The 20363-nt window shown below is 44.3% G+C and overlaps 1 protein-coding gene across 2 annotated transcripts in view; it reads left to right on the forward strand.

The window, feature by feature from the left end:
- Positions 1-214: 214 nt before the first annotated feature.
- Positions 215-20363, forward strand: part of asic1b (acid-sensing (proton-gated) ion channel 1b) — a 249894-nt gene continuing 229745 nt past the window's right edge. For both annotated transcript variants that reach the window (XM_052075156.1, XM_052075157.1), the window contains exon 1: positions 215-675. In XM_052075156.1, coding sequence (XP_051931116.1) covers positions 314-675 — 362 coding nt within the window. In that variant the 5' untranslated portion in view covers positions 215-313. The remainder of the gene's footprint in view (positions 676-20363) is intronic.

The following is a 20363-nucleotide window of genomic DNA, read 5'->3' on the forward strand; positions in this document are numbered from 1 at the left end:
ATTCTTTAGCATCGTTTCGAGACGACACCGCCTCTTTCTTTTTTGGGGGGTTGGCGAGGTAACTTGCTGAAGTGCGGGTCGCACCGGCTTCGTTTAACGCTGACGCGTGAGCTCAGCTGAGGGTCGGCACTTTTACTCATCGAACGTGGAATTAGAGGTTCCTATCAGGGCGTGAACTTGCAGACTCGGAACCTTCAGAAGCCCAGTCAGCCACACGTAACGGAGACTTACGTTCACACGCTATTCATCCTGAAAGACGGATAGATTTTTGAAAAAAAAAAAAAAATCCTATCGAACCACGCTTCGGTAAAGAATGGATCTCAAAACGGACTCCGAGGACCTGGACTACGCGAGACCGGCTCCGATCGAGGTGTTTGCTAGCCGCTCCACGTTGCACGGCATCTCGCACATGTTCACGTACGAGCGCATGTGCGTCAAGCGCAGCCTGTGGATCCTTTTCTTCCTGGGCTCCGTGGGAGTGCTGGCACTGGTGTGCGCGGATCGCGTGCACTTGTACTTCCAGTACCCGCACATCACCAAGCTTGACGAGGTGGCCGCTCCGCTCATGGAGTTCCCCGCGGTCACCTTCTGCAACCTGAACGCCTTCCGCTTTAGTCGGGTGACGCGCAACGACCTTTACCACGCCGGCGAGCTACTGGCCTTGCTCAACGGCAGGTACGTACGTGCCACACGCACTCAGCATCATGATGTTGTGGAGATGAGTTATTTCCCTACTTTTTGACATGCACTTTTGACACGATACCTTATTGCATGGGTCCTCAAACTACGGCCCGCGGGCAGGATACGGCCCGCGGGCACATTTGACCCGGACCTCTAACCCTCCTGTTGTCCTCGGGTCAAAATGACCCGTCATCGTGTTAAAAACGCCCCAAAACCCCCCTAAATTATAGTTTTTTTTAACTTGAAATTTTATGACTTTTCCTAGATTGTCCCCAACTGCAGAAAAATTGAAATGCTGTTTTTATTCACATTTCCATGGAAGCTGTACAAAAAAAAAGTACAAAGGTGGTCTTCGGGGCAAAATGACCCATGACGCAAATAGGGTTGAAATCAAAGTCACAAAGTTATTTACACACCATAGAATGTTTCAGTGTTTTAGTTGTGTCTCAGATCAATTAGTAGAACACTTGAACAAGACGGTAGCAGACATAAACAAGACAAGATAGGTGGCGTTCTCGTAGATGGCAGAACTCTTTTTTTGTTGATTTCAAGGGGCTATAAAGAGAGAGAGTTGTTTAGTTATTATTTATTTCCCGTTTTTTCTGTGAAGAACTCAGAGAGGGTTATTTAGTTATTATTTATTTCATTAATAGGGTTATTATTTGTTTCCTGACTTTTTTTCTGTAAAGCACCTGGAAAGGGTTATTTGGTTATGTGTGGCTTTCTGGGAAACAATAAATTTTTTAAGCTCCCCTACGATTGTTGATGTTACAAACTGACACCGGCCCCCCATCAGAGAAGGGAAAAGTTATGTGGCCCTCACAGGAAAAAGTTTGGGGACCCCTGCCTTATTGCAAGGGTGTCCAAAGTCAGGCTGGGAGTGGGGGGCATTAGGAGCTGTGGCACAAACATTTCAGGCGAGTCTCTTTCCTTAATGCTAACACACATTTCAAAACACCTACCCCTGCCAAATTTGAACAACGGAAACATTCCTCAGGTACTATATCAAATGATCCTTCAAAATGGTGAAAAAGCAACCATTGTCACTGCTCTTCAACATGGCGGGCATGTGCCGTGAATGCAACGTGAACTAAATACCACTGCTATACATAGCAATATGCATTCACTATGAAAATGATCTAAAGTCATGCAATGAGGCTCACCTTCAAAACAGAATAGTTACCGGGGACTCTGTTTAAAATAAACACACCAGCCAGGTTACATTTATTGGTCTGGACACAATGGACACTACCGGCCTTCCAACTATGACAATGCGCAGCTCAAGTTTTTTTGTAATGATGGAGGGCTATTTGGGTGCATAATTGTGTCACTCGATGGTGTTTTCGTCATGTCCCTGAACAAAATTAAGTCTTTAAATGAAAACAGTTTAATGCGATAGCTACAAAATTTGTGATTACATAATTCTCGTAATAGTAGATAACGTAGTTCGACATAAAACTGACTTCACTTTCCAGGGACTTGCAGCAAAGGATATTTAAACAACTATGTTGCAGCAACACAATATAGACAGACAATATGGCATGAATCACTACCACACACTCTTCAGCATCTGCAAAAAACAACTGGTATTACTGCAGCTTCAAAACTCTTCTAGGTTGAAATGCCATCAACCTGTTCAGGTGCCCTAAAAGACAAATTTACAATAGCATTTTACTTCCAGTGGCCATTGTAAATGACTATACGGCCTTTCAAAAATATTCCTTATGAAAAAATACTCTAGTTTAAGAGCCTACAATTTTGGCTTTCTTAGTATATTTATCTTTAAAAGCCATCCATTTTCATAACTGTCGTCTTGACAGCATGGACTACAGTGAGCACCCTTCTGACACATTTTGGCCACTGTAAGTATCCGTCATGCTCAGAAATGAGCCAAATAGAGACCATACAAAAAAAAAATCACCACACCCCCTCTAAATTTGAAGATTTTATCTATTGTTACAACAATTGTCAGCTTGTGTCTGTGTGTCCTTTCACAGGCATACAATTATAGTACGGCACAATTTACATCAAACATATCTACTGGAGTTTGCATGTTCTCCCCGGGCCTGCGTGGGTTTTCTCCGGGTGCTCCGGTTTCCTCCCACATTCCAAAAACATGCGTGGCAGGCCGATTGAACACTCTAAATTGTCCCTAGGTGTGGGTGTGAGCGTGGATGGTTGTTCGTCTCTGTGTGCCCTGTGATTGGCTGGCAACCGATTCAGGGTGTCCCCCGCCTACTGCCCGAAGACAGCTGGGATAGGCTCCAGCACCCCCCGCGACCCTAGTGAGGATCAAGCGGCTCGGAAGATGAATTAATGAATATCTACTTTTATTATAATGCGTAACGCATACATCTGCTTGCCAGTTTACATAGCTTTTAATGTAAACCTCTCTATCCATGCATAATGACAGCATTTGTTTGCCCACAAAATGTTTCAACACCTTGTCATTCACATACACTCAGAACGGACCAATGGTCATGCATGCATATCAGTCTTCTGCCTGTTCATCATTCCCTTCTTCTTCCCACCTCACCTCCAGCCATTTGTCTCGTGCCGAGCAGATCAAAACAAATCTGTGCCAGACACTAAGGTTTTACCTCCGGGGAAGCCCATCTGTGGAAGTGTATTTTTAAAGCACTAAATCACAACAAAGGTTATCTCAGGACACATTTTTGCCCCTCATATCAAAACTGTTGAAGAGTGTGCTTCTTATTCAGTACAAAGTCAAGAAATTCCTCTGCAAGTTTTGTCCAACTGACCTTCAGACAGAACCAAAGCACAGTGACCGAGGCAGCATTCAGGCTCAAACAGCAGAGTGACAGCGTAACACATTTTCTGGAGTATTTGGCAGAGCGCCGCTGATGCCAAGCAATCCAATTTGGATCGCCACCAAACTGTACATAGATCCCTCCTGTATTTGCCTACATTTTGTCATAAATATTCATGCATGTTATTCACTGAGAAATGAAAGAAAATGCAAAATAAACCACAAGTGGTACAAACAAAACTGGCACATCACTTATTGATTTGCACTTATATCCAGATCAACTCAACAATGTAAAAGTGTAGTGCACACAAACTGATAATAGGGCTAACGTCGAGCCTGTTGCCCCATCTGATCAAAGTCAGCAAAGATCTGCTTATTGAATGTACCTGAAAGATTATCCTGTGGTGTGCGGTGTGTCGAGTGATTTCCCATTTCTGATCTGCTGGTAAAAATGGTCATGATGGCAAGCTTAGACCTCATTTTTAAGCCTGTTGAATATTTATGTTTAATCAGTGTGTTAGCAATATACCTTAAAGTGGCTTGTTTGCTGGACACCAAGAAAAGAGCAACAAGGTTGTTTTGATCCATAATCCTAAACCAGATTAGCATTTCACAACACTACTCTCAAAAAAAAAAAAAAAAACGGACCAGGAACGCACTTGTAAATGAAGTGTCTCTGCCGAGATATGTCACTTTTGTATACTTGACACCGGCTACTATACTACTTTCCTATTTAGTTAGTGCTTTGGTGGCCTCTTAAACCCAGTTCATGTGATTTGTAAATCTTTGTTTATCTCTTATACTGTAGATCAGTGGTGTCAAACTCATTTTTTGTCGCGGGCCACTTCAGAGTTTTGGCTCCCTTCGGTGGGCCAGTGCAAGATCCCATAGTTAATTATTACCCATGACGATTTGACATTTTGATACCGATTTCAGCAAGAATCATGATAGTTGACACACATGATTTGCTCCAGTGGGCCAGATAAAATGACGTGGGGTCCGGATCTGGCTCTGTGCTGTAGATACTACACAGAGAAAAAAAAATCAGGCATTTGACAGTTTTGATCGAAATGTGTGGCGTGCTCTGATATCATCAAAGAATTACTTAAGCCTCAATGAAGCTCCTCAACTCACTTTAAGCAATGGTGTAAAGTTGACACAAAAGCAATGCTGTTGACCTATCATTCAAAAAAATAAATACATTGAAAATGAGCAAATTAATGTATCGTGTAAAACGTCCGCCCTTCCATGTTATACTGTAATTGTAATTGATGTGAACGTACTGTGCTAACATGGAAGTCATTGTTTGTTTGAATGTTAACATTTGCATGACAGGACCGTCTCGAAAGGGGCATTTTGCTTGGTGTAAGGTCCATTTTTATATTTTATAACTTGTGTTTGTTGTGTAGGAAAGGAAGGAAGGTGATGCCCGTAAAATCGTACAAGTTGCACTGTGAGTGCAAAGCAATGTTTTGACACTTGCCGGCCCACTCCGAGAATACGTTAACAACACGGCACAAAACACGCAAAACCTTTTAAGGCTCTCTGGCATCTCGAGCTAACCTTTTATCCCCAACAAAAGCGGTCATCACCTTGTGCATTTTTTTTCTTATTATTGTGGAAAAAAATAAAACAATACAAGGCAGTGACAAGAGTTGAGATAAACAAGGTTGACAAGAATGTAAAATTTGACAGAACTCGCTCACTGTTGTACAAAATGGAAAATACATTGTTGGATTTGGAATAACCACACAATAGTCAACAAGACATAATAATAAGATAAACTACCGAATAAGCACAATATTTTGGGATGGAATTAAATGAGGGGTGAGAAAAATAAATGACTGACCAAAAGGAGTGAATATGTTGTGTTTTCCAGAGAGATTTACTCGATGATCAAGTTTTTCCAGAGGGCTTCTAGTTCCAAAGGAAAGCTTTCTTGGTGAAAGTTATGGCCACAAAGAGCAAGCTACAATATGGTACCTTTTGTGTCAGCCAAATTGTTCTCAAACCTTTTACCACCAAGTACATCTTGGCTCTCCAAGTACCGCCGCACCATCATGACCAACATAGAACTCGGCTTAACTCTTCACCAAAAAATTGAAACAGAGGTTTCTCAAAAAGTACCTTTGATGTTACTGTAATTCACTGTAATACTCTGCCCATTTTGAATTGGAATAAATGATTCATTTATTGATGGCACCATCATTTTTTTCGAGTCAATATGACTTGACAGTTGTCGATGAAGAATATGATCTGTGACAATATCCTCCATTTCTGGCCCCCCACTTTGTGCCTCTCATTTGATATCCAAGAAGCTGCAGTTATTGGAAGTTGCCTCAGTCTTTGCCTTACCCCAAACGACCAACAAAAGCAAGGAATGACGGTGAAGCTGAGACAGCACCTTCTCTTCTTTTTTATACTTTGAGTTGACATTATGTTAAGACAAGTACCTGAAGCAGACTGGTCCCGAGGGCTCAGTCTTTAGGGGGGGGGGGGGGGCATGAAATGCATGGGGGTGGTGAGAGAAAAACTGTCTTATGAATCAAGTCAGGCTTCAGACAGGACCTCTCATAATTTTACGTGTTAGTTTCACGTGGTGTACAATTGTGCTAGCTTGCCTCGTCACAATTTTTGCAAAGTGAGCGCAACAAGCACAACAAATCGCTTTTTTCATTCAAAATACCTCAGAAAGATTGGCTGATTTTTCTTTTCTTTTCAATTTCTTTTTTAAATCATTGCCACTAAATCCGTCAAATTGTTTTGCACCATTCTCAATTGTTGTTCAAATTCCCTGTGCCTCTCATTTTTTTGCTCCCACCCTTGGATATTTGTCTTTGGCTGGCTATGGCTGACGTACAACGGCAAGCACGAAATGAGGTTTGTGATTGGCTTGGGTTTGAAGGTGGGCATAAACATGAATTGTACACACAGTTTCAGGACTGGAAAGACTTTATTGTTAATTTTGAGGTTTCATTGTCAAACTATTCATATCGAGACACAGCTAATGTAATGAAAAATCTTTCAGCCACACAGCAAATGTGACCAGCTGCAGCGGATGGCAGAGGGACATCAGCATTGCCAACACACAGAGCGAGCCTGTGTAGCACCAGTAGTACTCGTACTTCCATCCATCCATCCATTTTCCGATCCGCTTTATCCTCACAATGATCGCGGGGGGTGCTAGAGCCTATCCTAGCTGTCTTTGGGCAGAAGTTGGGGGGACATCCTGAACCGGTTGCCAGCCAATGGCAGGGCACATAATGACGAACAAACATCCACGCTCACACTCACACCTCGGGACTGTTCAATCAGCCTGCCATGCATGTTTTTGGAATGTGGGAGGAAACCGTAGTACCCGGAAAAAACCCCACATAGGCCCGGGGAGAACATGCAAACTCCACACAGGGAGGCCGGAGCTAAGATCGATCCCACAACCTCAGCACTTTGAGGTCGACGCGATAACCACTGGACCACTGTGCCGTCCCGTACTTGTACTTTGAGAATCAGAGGTTAAGGCTGTTGATTTTTTGTATGCTAGTAACATGCCACTCTACAGTGAATGCTAACATGAATTAAAGCCTTCGCGTGAATCAAATGATGATAGTTTTGGAGCAAGTACTGCATCACATATCGCACGAGTCCTTCATGTAACATTTTAGATGAGCGGCATGTGTATGCTGTTCGTGGTACAGTAAATGTCCAGATTAAAACGCTGTTGGAGCACTTCCTTTTCCTGCTCATCTCAATATTGGACATTTTTTAAATCCCCTGCTGACGCTTGCTTCCCTCTACCCTCCCCAACATTTTCTTTTCTTTTTTTTAAGCTCCTGCTATGCTTTGATCATTGTAGACTTTGGCCAGACGTGACAAACTCCATTTTCACTCCTGACACATTTCAACATCTTATTTTTGTCATCATGTACACAGAAGACAATTTTCTTGCACAAGGGTACATGCCACAGCACTTCCAAATAGCATCTGAAAAAGAACAATGTATTCTTCGCTTATTGCTAACACAGCCAGCCCGGATGCCCAAAGCACAATCTGGAGTGTAACTCCTGTCTTACAAACTCACATGACATAAATCCTGTATTTTGTTTTCATACATACTGTATGATTGTGTTGCTGTCCAAGGAAGGCAGCAGTACCAACAAAGGCCCTTGTTTTGCAGTGATTCATTTGAGAAAAAGAGCATAAGGGATTGTTTTGTTACACAGATTTGGTCTCATCAACCTAGATCAGTTTGAGTTTTAATTCGGTTTATGTCCCTGTGTAGGAATTCCGTCGTTCACCAAAGTCTCCCTGAACATATTGTTTTCATATGCTGAATCAGACTCACAAGATATGTCAGAAAAATTGCAGGACTGTGTCACAAAATATATACAGTATTTAAATTCCAAACTACAAATTCTCCTCTTCAAGTGTTAAAGTAAACCGCCTGGAATCGAATGCACGTTTCCAACATTTCTTCCCCCAACTTCATGCACTCCTGGAAGGATCTTCCTTTGCTCAATCATCACAGCCACCTTCATGTCATCAACGTCTTCACAACTTGTCCCCTTGATGACCATCTTGACTTTGGGAAACAAGAAAAGAAGCACACATAGCCAGGATGTGATCAGCACGGCAACATCAAAACAGAAGTCTTCTCAGCGCTTGTAACAAAGAATGTCCATCAACACCGGCATGAAATTCATTCCCTTTGCGAGAACAAAACTGTATCGTTCCAATTTTCTGGTCCATTTACATGGCCTCTTCTTTTCTCTTGGCCAGTCAAAGAACTAATTAAATTGATTTATTTATCAGATTTCAAAATTCTATCCAAATGTCCATCCTTTATAACACAAAAACGGGTAATTATTTAAAATTGGCAGTGCAGAAAATACACATCCGTCAACTTACTGCTCTGGTCTCTAACACGTCCAAAAAAACTGAAAGAAAGAAGGAAAAAATGTTGATCATTGCTTCAAAGCAGATGTTTGCAAATGACTTATTTGGATTAAACACAAAGATAATCAGTATGCTTCATGGAGGACTCCACAAAGTATAAAATAGAATAGTTACTGTTGAGAAGTGTGTAAGATTCTTTGTAATAAAGGAGAACATTTACAGAGCAGGTGACACCTTTAGGAGGCTTTTGATGTGATGAGGTTCTTCTGATTGCAATTAAAAACATTCACCGGCATATGTCCATCACATACTGTTCCATGGACACCGGCCGATCACTATCGGTGGCCGATCGATCGATCGATCAATCACAGCGCCACTATATGGAACCAATGCCCAGCTTTTCACAGAAAAACTCATCTCATTAGGGGAGAAAAGTCGTAGAGATCGGTGTCAGGGAAGTACATTGAAGTGATACAGCTTGACTGAGAAACTATCTCTGAAAGTTGGGGGAAGTTTAGCTAGGATTCTAAGTGGAAGTTACAGAGTGTCTTCACTGTACAAGTGTAACTCGTGTGCATTAAAAAAAAATCAGTATGTTATTTCGTTTTAATGCTAATGTTCGATGAGTTTGACTTTGAAGTGATATCAAACTGTTTTGGGAACATAGGGTTTGGTATATTTCTAGTTTAAGATATGCATAGAGGAAATTATAAACATTTTTAGAGGAGCATTATTGTTCTATTTCCTCCACCAGCAGCAGCTTTGAGCATATGCAGTCTGAGTATGCATATCAAAAATGGCACCTGCGACCCCTGGACGACGGGCATAAGTTTGGTTTTCACCAGAGTTTTGTTTCCTTTATTTCGACACGAGGATTCTGCATGACAAAACAGTCTGGGGATCTTTTATATTGAACCATAATTACCTTTGTAGCTTTGTTTTTTCCGCTATCACAGTGGATTCATTTATACGATTCAGAAGATGATTATTGACATATGTGAATTTCACAAATAAACCTTTCCCCTGCTTAAAAACTGCTGTGTGTTTGATGGAGTAGCATACTACCCTACTTGACTGGAAAGCCATAAAAGCCATTCACTTATCACGATCGATTGCAAGTTCCCTAGAAGTTGAACTGCTGTATTCAAAAAGTGCGACTCCAGTGAATAAAGAGTGAGAAAGGAGAGAGAAAAAAAAAACAGAACCGCCAGTCTTTTGTAAATGCTGCAATTTGCTACTTGAGATGGTGGGCGGGGCTATTAGCATGTGCCTCTTAAAATGCACAATGTCTTTATCTGTGTGTAATTAGAGCTGTTTACTAAGCTACACAGCAGTTCCACTGATTAACACAGTCATTCTTGTCATTACTTGTTGTTCCCTGGGTCCACGGGGAGACGTCCGCTTACTGTTTGTGTGAGTGTGTCTGTGCGCGTGCATGCTTGTGTGTCTTTCTGACCTGCTCGTTGAGGTAGGAAGAAAGAAAGTCCTGGGAGAGATAAGGGCTTGAATTGGATCTCTAGATTCTAAGCACATTTCTCTCAAGGTTTTAAATCAAACCTTGGCAGTCTGCATGCTTGCTGCTATCATGCTTGCTGTGGGTGAAACTTTGGCCATGCCACCGCTTTTTTTTCTTTAACTTATTAATGCAAAAGAAATTGCTATGCTAATCTGGAAGTTGGTAATCCCCTCTTTGCGATGGATAGGGAACCAAGAGCGAAAAAGTAATTCATGTCCATCCCTTACCATTTAAATACCATTGCTTACATATTGGTGGTCCTGTGTTGACTGGTTAGTGCATCAGCCTCACAATGCAGAGGTGCCGGGTTCGATTCTGGCTGTGGCGTTTGCATGTACTCCCCGTGCGTGGGTTTTCTCCGGGTACTCCGGTTTCCTCCCACATAAAAACAAACAAACATGCGTGGCGGGTTAATAGACCACTTGTGTCAGTGTGCGCACCGATGATTGTTCGTCTTTGTGTGCCCTACGAGTGGCTGGCAACCAGTTCAGGGTGTCCCCCGAAAAGACAGCTGAGATAGGCTCAAGCATACCCGCGAACCTTGTGAGGATAAGCGAATCAGAAAGTGGCTGGATGGATGGATGCTCACAGATTATTTGATTTCGAAAAAAAAATCACTGGACGTGTGTGTGTGTGTTCGTGTGTGTGGGTGCGCGTGTGTGCGTTTGAGCTGCTACAAATGACTATTTTACTAGTCCAACAGTCAATGATAGTAGTCGCCATTAGTCAACTATTGCGATCGTATGTACTCTAAATTGTAGCATATCCCACTAGGAAACGGCCGATCTTCTGTATCACATAACCATAGTTAGTTTACAGCTTGAATTATTTAAGGTATTTGTGAATTCACAATAAAGACAATTAAGACAAGACTACATTCAACATTTATTCAAGTTTGCAGCTTGTATGTACCAGCATTCCTGACATGTTTCAAAATGATGGTCAAGCTTCGATTGTAGGCGCTATTGTGATCTTAACATTTTTTGCTGAAAGTGTTTAGTGCATTTTAAAATGGAGCCAAAAAGTATACACTAGTCATAATTGCACTATGAATGCTATGACACTTTCGGTAAATGCAAAGAGAAACACATTTAGCTACTCTCACATATCCAGAATTTATTTCAAAATAGATCATTAAAATTATGGATTGACACATTGTAAAAACTGACGAGATTTAACATTTACAGTTGTCGTCTGGACTTACCGCATCACACTCCACAGCGGTCATATAATATCATCTTTTAATACATCTGATATTCAAGCATTTACATTTACTGACATTCATAGGAAAGCTCGGCAAAAATTCAGAAACTAGGCCTGCTGATAGATTAAAATGGCTACCTCACTCTGCTGTAGGATGAAAATCAATGTGGTGTCTTATTTTGTGTTTGTGTGTGTTCCCTTCATGCTTTGCAAGGCAGAATATAATGAGTCAATTGCTCAGTTTTCTATTCAGATGATGCCACAAAGTCAATGATGACCGTAATAGACAAAAAAGGTCACTGTGGAATAATTATTGCTAATTGTGGCGTTTGCTGCCAAAATGTGGCATCATGAAAGTCGGGGAGGTGAGCGCTGGGGTTTTCCAGTATGTGAGGGACTATTCAATTCTGTTTGATCACTTTGGAGGTTGTAGCCTGTGCTTTGACTATTTATTGCACATGCTTGGTCAAACGGTTATTCCCCTCTTCCCACTTCAAATGTGATGTATACACCTGAGTCTAGAGTTGGGTTTTAATCATTTCAACTGAGGTAGCTGGTCTAATTTCGGTGGGTGGGGTATTCCAGAGCACTGGAACCTGAATAAAGAACACTCTAGAACACTCTGGGTGTCAAAGTCAAGGCCCGGGGGCCAAATCTGGCCTGCCACATCATTTTATGTGGCCCTCGAAAGCAAATCAAGCATGTCAAGTTGCATGATGCTTGTTAAAGTCGGAACCAAAATGTCAAATTGTCATATGTAATCCACATTAGCAGTCATAATTCTTGACTTCTGATTTGAATCCATCAATTAGTTGGGTGCTCTATATGTAATATGTGGAGGTGACTAAACATTTATATGGTTTGCCAAAATTCCTAACGACCCTCCAAGGGAAACCGTAACTATAATGTGGCCTGCGACAAAAATTAGTTTGACACCCCTGCTCTAGATCCTGAGGATTTCTTTTTAAGATAAGATCTCTCAGAATCAATAAAAGACCATCGTGTTGTGAACAAAGAGTTTGGAGCAGAACAGACGAAATCAGCGAGATAGGAAGGTGCGATGCAATGTAATATTTAATTAGTAGCATCTCAAGTGGACCAGAAGCCAATGTGAGTTGGCTAGTGTCGGGGTCATGCGATCAAACTTCCTCGTCCTCGTCAAGAGTCGAGCTGCAGTATTTTGTACAAACATGCACATTTTTAACACTACACATGGGAAGACTAGAGAGCAATGCATTGCAATAATCGAGGCGAGACATAACAAGCGCAGGAATTATGATTACTTTGTGAGCAGGAGATAAAATGGGACGTATCTCAGCGATATTGTAAAGGTGGGAAGAAAAAAGCACAGTTCTCGTTCTTTTCTTAACCCTTTCCTGCACCCTGTCACGGTTCTGTGTCAGTCTGGCCAGCAGGTGGCATCAGCGGACTTTTGTGCACAACTGCTGCCAATCTATGATTAGTCTCAGTCTGTATTTAAGGAGCCCTCTGACATGCACATATCGCTGGAGTATTGAATTTCGCCTTGCTACTTCTTTGCTCATTAACTGCTATTGCTACAGACCTCGTCGTGTTTCGCTTTTTGAACTCTCGGTGCTCAGTATTTTGTAAGTATGGTTCTTAGTTTGTGATTTGGCTCTCGCTTGCGTGTAGTGGTTACATTGTTTTTTGTTTGCCTTCGCGATTCTTATTTTCCCCCCTTGCCTTTTGTGCAAGCGCTTTTTTTTTATTCGTTTTTGTGCCCTCTGGTCCTTGTTTTGACCAGCACGTTATGCTACTACTTTGTCGGTGCGAATTTTTGTATGAAACCCTTTTGCTACGGAGACCTTGTTTGGTGTCTGCATTTCGGGGATCCACTTCCTTATTTTTGTTGTTGTGCGCGAAGCAATTATCCTATCGCTTCGTGCTCAGCGTGACAGAATACTCCAGCCAACATGGATCCCGCAGACCTCAACAAGATTATGACCGCCTTGACCAGCCAAGGACAACTGGTGGGTCAGCAGGAACAAGCACTCGCGGAACTCCGGGGCACAGTCTCCCTGCTGGCCCATCGACTCGAAATTTTGGGTTCACCGGTGGAGCGGGAACCCGATATCCCACACCCACCGCGTTATGGTGGTGAACTTGGGCTCGGTGAACAATTTCTTCACCAATGCTTGTTGGTGTTCGACCAACAACCATACAGCTATGCCAAGGATAAAACTAAGGTGGCATTCATAATGAGTCTGTTGACTGGTCAGGCGGCGTCATGGGCTTTGGAAGTGAGCAATGCTAAACCCGGCCTTCGGTCTTCCTTCACTGATTTTGTGGCAGAATTTCGGCGGGTATTCCACCATCCAGTGATGGGAAGAGAGGCCGAAGGTCGTTTACTAGATTATCGGCAAGGAAAGCAATCAGTGGCCGAATACTCTATTTCTTTTCGTATTCTGGCCGCCCGTAGTGGTTACGGGGACCGCGCCCTGTGTGGCTTGTTTCGCTGCGGGTTGAATGTATCATTAAAGGACGCACTGGCAACACGCGATGACAGCACCAATTTGGAAGAACTCATTAAGCTGGCCCTTGTTATGGACAACCGCCTGCGGGATCGCGAGCGGGAACGTAGGAACGAACGGGGAAATGCCAGTGTCCAGCCCCGACGTGCGAGCGGTGGCCGGATTACTGCGAATCCTGGCGGCCGTCCGGACCAGAGCAGCACCCCGGTGCCAGGATCGTTGCCGCTGAGGGAGAGCCTATGCGGCTGGGCGGAGGACGTGTGGGGCCGGAGGTAGTACGACGACGGATTCGTGACCAGGCCTACGGCGGCCAACAAGGACATCGAGTTGACGACCATCCGATGACCCCAACCCGCTTTTCTACTCGCACGTACAACCGTGAGTCTGCACCCAGCACACAATACCGGGAGCCTAGAGGAGGGGAGTCCAGGTAGGGACTCTCCAAGAGACTTGAGCTGGACGGGACAATCTCTATGGTCCTTCACGGGCTTTTCCGGTTCGGGCACTGGTGGACTCGGGGTCGGACGATTGTTTTACTGACACTAAGTTGGCTAATGACCTGGGTTGTCCGATAGAGGAGTTAGATGTGGCTAAACGTGTGGGCGACTCCTGGTGGAGATAAAACTGATCATGGGCCCCTTAATGTTAAAGGTCTCTGGTAATCACGTTGAACAGAGGTGATTTTATCTTATGCAGTCTCGGTCCGTACCTGTTATCCTTGGGTTACCCTGGCTAAAGACCCATAATCCTGTCATTGCGTGGGATCGCACCGCAATTGAGAATTGGAGCCCATTCTGTTACGCGCATTGTCTGCGGTCGGCAGCGGCTAGTAGAGGGCTACCTCGCACCGATCCGCCCGAAGCCATTTGCTTGGACAACGTCCCAAGCATCTATCATGATTTACGCCAAGTGTTTAGTAAGGATCGTGCTCAATCCCTACCTCCACACAGACCTTACGACTGTGCTATCGACTTGCTGTCTAACGTCCCTCTACCGAGTTCTCGAATTTATCAGGTTTTACAGCCAGAACAAGAGGCTTTAAGGGAATACATTGATAGTTCACTCTCGGCTGGCCTCATTAGGCCATCTAAGTCCCCATTAGGGGCCGGGTTCTTCTTTATTGAAAAGAAGGACAAGTCGTTACGACCATGTGTAGACTATCGGGGACTAAATGAGATCACCATAAAAAACAAATATCGTCTTCCACTATTGGATTCTGCATTTGCCCCCCTCCAATCAGCAACCGTTTTCTCAAAACTAGATCTACGCAGTGCTTACCATTTGGTCCACATTAGGGAGGGGGACGAAATGGAAGACTGCTTTCAAGACACCATTGGGCCATTTTGAATATTTGGTCATGCCTTTTGGGTTAACCAACGCTCCTGCCGTGTTTCAACGTTTAATCGACGTGTTGAGAGATTTTTTGAACGTGTTTTGTTTTATTTACTTGGATGACATATTGATATTTTCAAGGACAATCAAGGAACATCAACACCACATCAGGCTGATTTTGCAACGTCTAATGGAAAATAGTCTTTTTGTAAAAGCAGAGAAATGTGAGTTTCACGTTGAGTCTATTTCATTCCTTGGGTTCATCGTGGAGAAGGGCCAGCTTAGAGCCGATCCTGCCAAGATTAAGGCGGTGGTGGAATGGCCGACACCCACTACGAGGAAGCAGTTACGTTTCTTGGGGTTCGCTAATTTCTACCGTTGTTTTATTCGTAATTACAGCCAGAGAGCACTTCCATTGACCCGGTTGACGTCCGTCAAAGTCGCGTTTCGGTGGGATTCAGAGGCCGACAGGGCATTTGCCGAATTAAAGAAGTCGTTCACTAAGCCGCCCGTGTTGCAACACCCTAACCCTGATATTCCGTTTGTAGTAGAGGTGGACGCTTCGGATTCAGGAGTGGGGGCAGTGCTATCTCAGCGTTCACCAGTCGACCAGAAGATCCACCCTTGCGCCTTCTTTTCACAACGTCTCAGTCCTGCTGAAGCCCACTATGATGTGGAAAACCGAGAATTGTTGGCCGTCGTGCTAGCCTTACAGGAATGGAGACAATGGCTCGAAGGAACTATAGAGCCGTTCACCGTGTACACCGACCACAAGAACCTCGCATACATTCGCTCGGCCAAGCGAGTGAACTCCCGTCAAGCCCGGTGGGCACTCCTGTTTACACGCTACAACTTTACGCTCACCTACATCCCCGGATCCAAGAATGTGAAACCTGATGCCCTATCTCGGATCTATGACCCAGCGGCAGAGAGCGGTGTACCCCAGAGCATCCTACCGGACCACCGCATCATGGGAGCGCTTAGGTGGGAGATTGAGCGGAGGGTACAGGAGGCCCAAGAGGGAACCCAAGTTCCGGCGGGATGTCCTTCTGGAAGGCTATTTGTGCCCCCACATCTGCGCGCGGAGGTGTTGCAGTGGGGACACACATCGAAGGTGGCATGCCATCCCGGGGTTAACTGGACATTGCATCTCGTCACTCAGCGTTTTTGGTGGCCTGAGCTTCGAAGGGATGTTCTGGACTATATCAAGGCCTGCTCCGTCTGCGCATGCAGTAAGGTCTCACATCAGCCTCCGGCTGGTTTGCTACGACCCTTACCTGTTCCTCCTCGACCTTGGTCCCATATTTCAATGGACTTTGTCACTGGCCTCCCTGTTTCCCGGGGAAAGTCCGTTATCCTCACCATTGTGGATCGCTTATCCAAGTCCAACCATTTCATTCCGTTGTCCAAGCTGCCGTCCGCCCTAGAAACCGCCGACCTCCTCATCAGCCACGTCTTTTGCCTCCATGGGATCCCGCTGGATATTGTGTCGGACCGGGGTCCCCAATTCGTCTCCAGGGTGTGGAAACGGTTCTGTCGCGCCATGGGGGCAACGGCAAGCCTGTCGTCGGGATACCACCCCCAGTGCAACGGACAGACCGAACGGATGAACCAGGACCTGGAGGCGGCGCTACGATGTGTGTGTCTCCACCGTCCCTCATCTTGGGCCGTCCACCTGCCTTGGGTGGAGTACGCACATAACACCCTGGTCTCCTCAGCCACAGGTCAGTCTCCCTTCATGTCTGCCTATGGCTATCAGCCTCCGCTTTTCCCATCACAGGAGGGGCAGGTGGAAGTTCCGTCGGTACAGCACCATCTCAAGCGGGCCCATCACGTGTGGAGGGAGACCCGGGCAGCCCTGTCGCGTACCGCCACCAGGAACCGGCAGATTGCAGATCGGCGACGTCGCCTGGCACCAAGCTATCAGGTGGGGCAGAAGGTGTGGCTGTCTACGAGGGATCTGCGTCTGGCCGGCACTTCGAGCGAGTTGGGGCCCCGCTTCACGGGACCGTTCGTGGTGGAATCGATCGTCAGCCCCGTCTCCGTCAAGCTCCGGCTGCCGCCCACCATGAAGGTCCACCCAGTCTTCCACGTTTCCCTGCTTAAGCCGGTGGCCTCCAGTCCCTTGGCTCCGCCTCCCACCTCGCCTCCTCCTCCGCGGATTGTCGACGGTGACCCAGTGTACACGGTGAGGGAAATCCTGTACTCTCGGCGCAGGGGCAATGGGTCCCCCGTTCCTGGATCTTGGATCCGTCCCTTCTCCGCGCCTTCCACGCTGCGCACCCATCGAAGCCAGGTGGACCGCCAGGAGGCGTCCGTTGAGGGGGGGGGGTACTGTCACGGTTCTGTGTCAGTCTGGCCAACAGGTGGCATCAGCGGACTTTTGTGCACACCTGCTGCCAATCTATGATTAGTCTCAGTCTGTATTTAAGGATCTCTCTGACATGCACATATCGCTGAAGTATTGAATTTCGCCTTGCTACTTCTTTGCTCATTAACTGCTATTGCTACAGACCTCATCGTGTTTCGCTTTTTGAACTCTCGGTGCTCAGTATTTTGTAAGTATGGTTCATAGTTTGTGATTTGGCTCTCGCTTGCGTGTAGTGGTTACATTGTTTTTTGTTTGCCTTCGCGATTCTTATTTCCCCCCCCTTGCCTTTTGTGCAAGCGCTTTTTGTTATTCGTTTTTGTGCCCTCTGGTCCTTGTTTTGACCAGCCCTTTATGTTACTACTATGTCGGTGCGAATTTTTGTATGAAACCCTTTTGCTACGGAGACCTTGTTTGGTGTCTGCATTTCGGAGATCCACTTCCTTATTTTTGTTGTTGTGCGCGAAGCAATTATCCTATCGCTTCGTGCACAACGTGACACACCCTGTAACTTGATAACATGGTGAGCTGTCCAATGTAGTAACCGCTGTCCCTCAAAGGGAAAATGTGCATTTGAAAAGAGAAAATAATAAAACACTTTAGATTTTTTTTTTGCTAAATCACTTTGGGGAATACATTTAGCGACGTTGGGCGTAGTGTCCTTGAATAAGTGCTGATGGCGAGCAGGGCCAATCATCAACATCTCGGTTTAATCAAGGTTAAGAGAAAAAAATTAAAAGATATCCATGGTTTAATCTCTGGTCACTTTCAAACGGCTCATAAGCATTCATCTCATAGTCACCCAGGACACTTTACAAGCTGTCTGATTTTGTAAACCAATTACTGTAGTGCTAATTGGATAATTATACTACATTCATAAAGATTTCATTTTTACATGCAGGATTAATGCGGGTATGATTGAACCACCTTACAGCGACATGCAAGTTTAATATTAGGTCATGCATATGCAGAATTTTATGATCTCTCCCTGAAAATCGTCTCCTCCCACGAGGTGGCCAAGTGATGCGGATCCGCTTTCATTCGTTTGGATCCCTAGAAAGAAATTCAAGTGCTTGTGCCCTGTAATCCAATTGAAGGGCTCCCACCTCTCTCTCTCGCCACAGTTTCTTTAGGGAGCAGATGAAGGGCAATATTAAAAACTCCAGCCATATTATTGAGGCCGTGTGTACTTTAAGTCTCGCCGCTGGTGGGTTTTTGAAAGTGGCGGCTTAAGTGCTCTCCTGGCAGCTCTGTGTTGCTTATAAAGCAGCAGCTCAGGATGCAATTCATTTAACTAAAGGATAACCCCGTAAAGAGGGGCCGTGTCGTATTTCCCGAGTAACTCTAATGATGTTTCGCCACCTCCGTGAGGGCCAAAGTTCCCCGACTAGCTGGGAGCTATGTGCAGAAATGAAATAATTGGCCCACTTTGCTTTGACCTACCATTTCCAAGGGTTGGTGACAGTATTGTACAAGCATTACCTGTCTTGGAACTGGCACACAGAATGAATTCTTCACTCATATTATGCAATTATTTTCACAATTTAATCACATTAACCTTAGAAACAGCAACACAATTTTTCATAATGTTTTTAATTAAAAATTAATGCACTCTACAATATTGTACTTCATTCATTCATTCATTTTCCAAACCGCCTTCTCCTCACGAGGGTTGCGGGGATTGTACTTTAAGATTTAAGATATCCTTTATTTGTCCCACACTGGGGAAGTTTATTTATTTTATAAAAACTACCAAAAACGACAACCTAATTAAATACAATGAAAATAATGAAACCATTTTTTCATTATTGCTAACTGGACATTGTGCTATTCCTGCTGGTGTGTGTGCCTTGACCACCAAGAGGAAATGTAACACATGGAACTACATAAAGATATGCTACATGTAGATCTGATGATCAAAAATTAATGACGTGGCAACAAAGCTTCAATAGCATTTATTATTTGTAGAAGATAAAGAATACATGCCTGCTTCTATTAGTGTCTGCTTTCTGCATGTATAGCTTCCGCCTTCATTTTAATATGTTGTTTAAGGGTTTATAATTAGCGCAACATCGGTGCTAGTTTCATCCCAAACATTGCGTTTTGCATTGTGTTATCGTAAAGCTGACTTAAGTGGTTATAATGTGATTTAGTTCACATTCCACAATATCTTCCTGACTACCAGTAGTACAAATTTGTCCTCTGTAGAGGACATTTGTGAACCTAAATATCTCCCACCCAGTGCATCCAATCGCATTAACTCCTTTTGTGCTCTAAAGAGAACATTCAGTGCTTTCCAATGATACCAAATTTGTAGGGGTTTTGTTACTTTTACTTCTCAATAGAAGAAAATGGCTTCCCTCAGTGCAAGCACTTTTTATGGGAAGAGGAAAAGTAATACTTTTTATCAAACAGATTTTGTCTTGAAATGCTGTTGGCATTTTATTGATAAGACTCTAATGAACACGATAAAGTGTTGTTTGAGTTGTTTTAACTGTATTTAAGCTTAGTATTCAAGTATTTTAAAAAATGTCCTCTGTAGTGGAATTTGAGAAATTTCTTTTGGAGTAGTCGAATTACTTCACATAGATTAGGGAATTTCAAAAATAAATGTAATTGGACAACATTTTTTTCCCTGGTAGTCAGGAGGCTATGAAAGCCTACTTCACTTTTTTTTCTTCCCGAAATGAGTTGTGAAGGCATCACTTTCAAACCAAGTTGATAATCACAATGATGCAGTTGGAAATGTTTTCTGCAAAACGTAACAACCAGTTTGCACTTTGCAGGCTGAGACAGCAGGCAAGGAGACACCCAGAACCGATTGCCAGCCAATCGGCGGGCACACAGACACGAACTACCATGCTCACACTCACACCTAGGGACAATTTGTAGTAATCAGTCTGCCACACATGTTTTTGAAATGTGGGAGGAAACCGCAGTAGCCGGAGAAAACCCACGCAGGCACGGGGAGAACATGCAAACGCCACACAGCAATACCGGACCTGGGATTGAACCAAGACCTCTGCACTGCGAGGTCAACGCGCTAACCACTGGATCACCGGGCCGCCTGCCAGGTACTCCCACATTCCAAAAACCTTGAGGGTAAGT

Source organism: Hippocampus zosterae, chromosome 9 (genome assembly GCF_025434085.1).
Source record: "Hippocampus zosterae strain Florida chromosome 9, ASM2543408v3, whole genome shotgun sequence".
Lineage (NCBI taxonomy): Eukaryota > Metazoa > Chordata > Actinopteri > Syngnathiformes > Syngnathidae > Hippocampus > Hippocampus zosterae.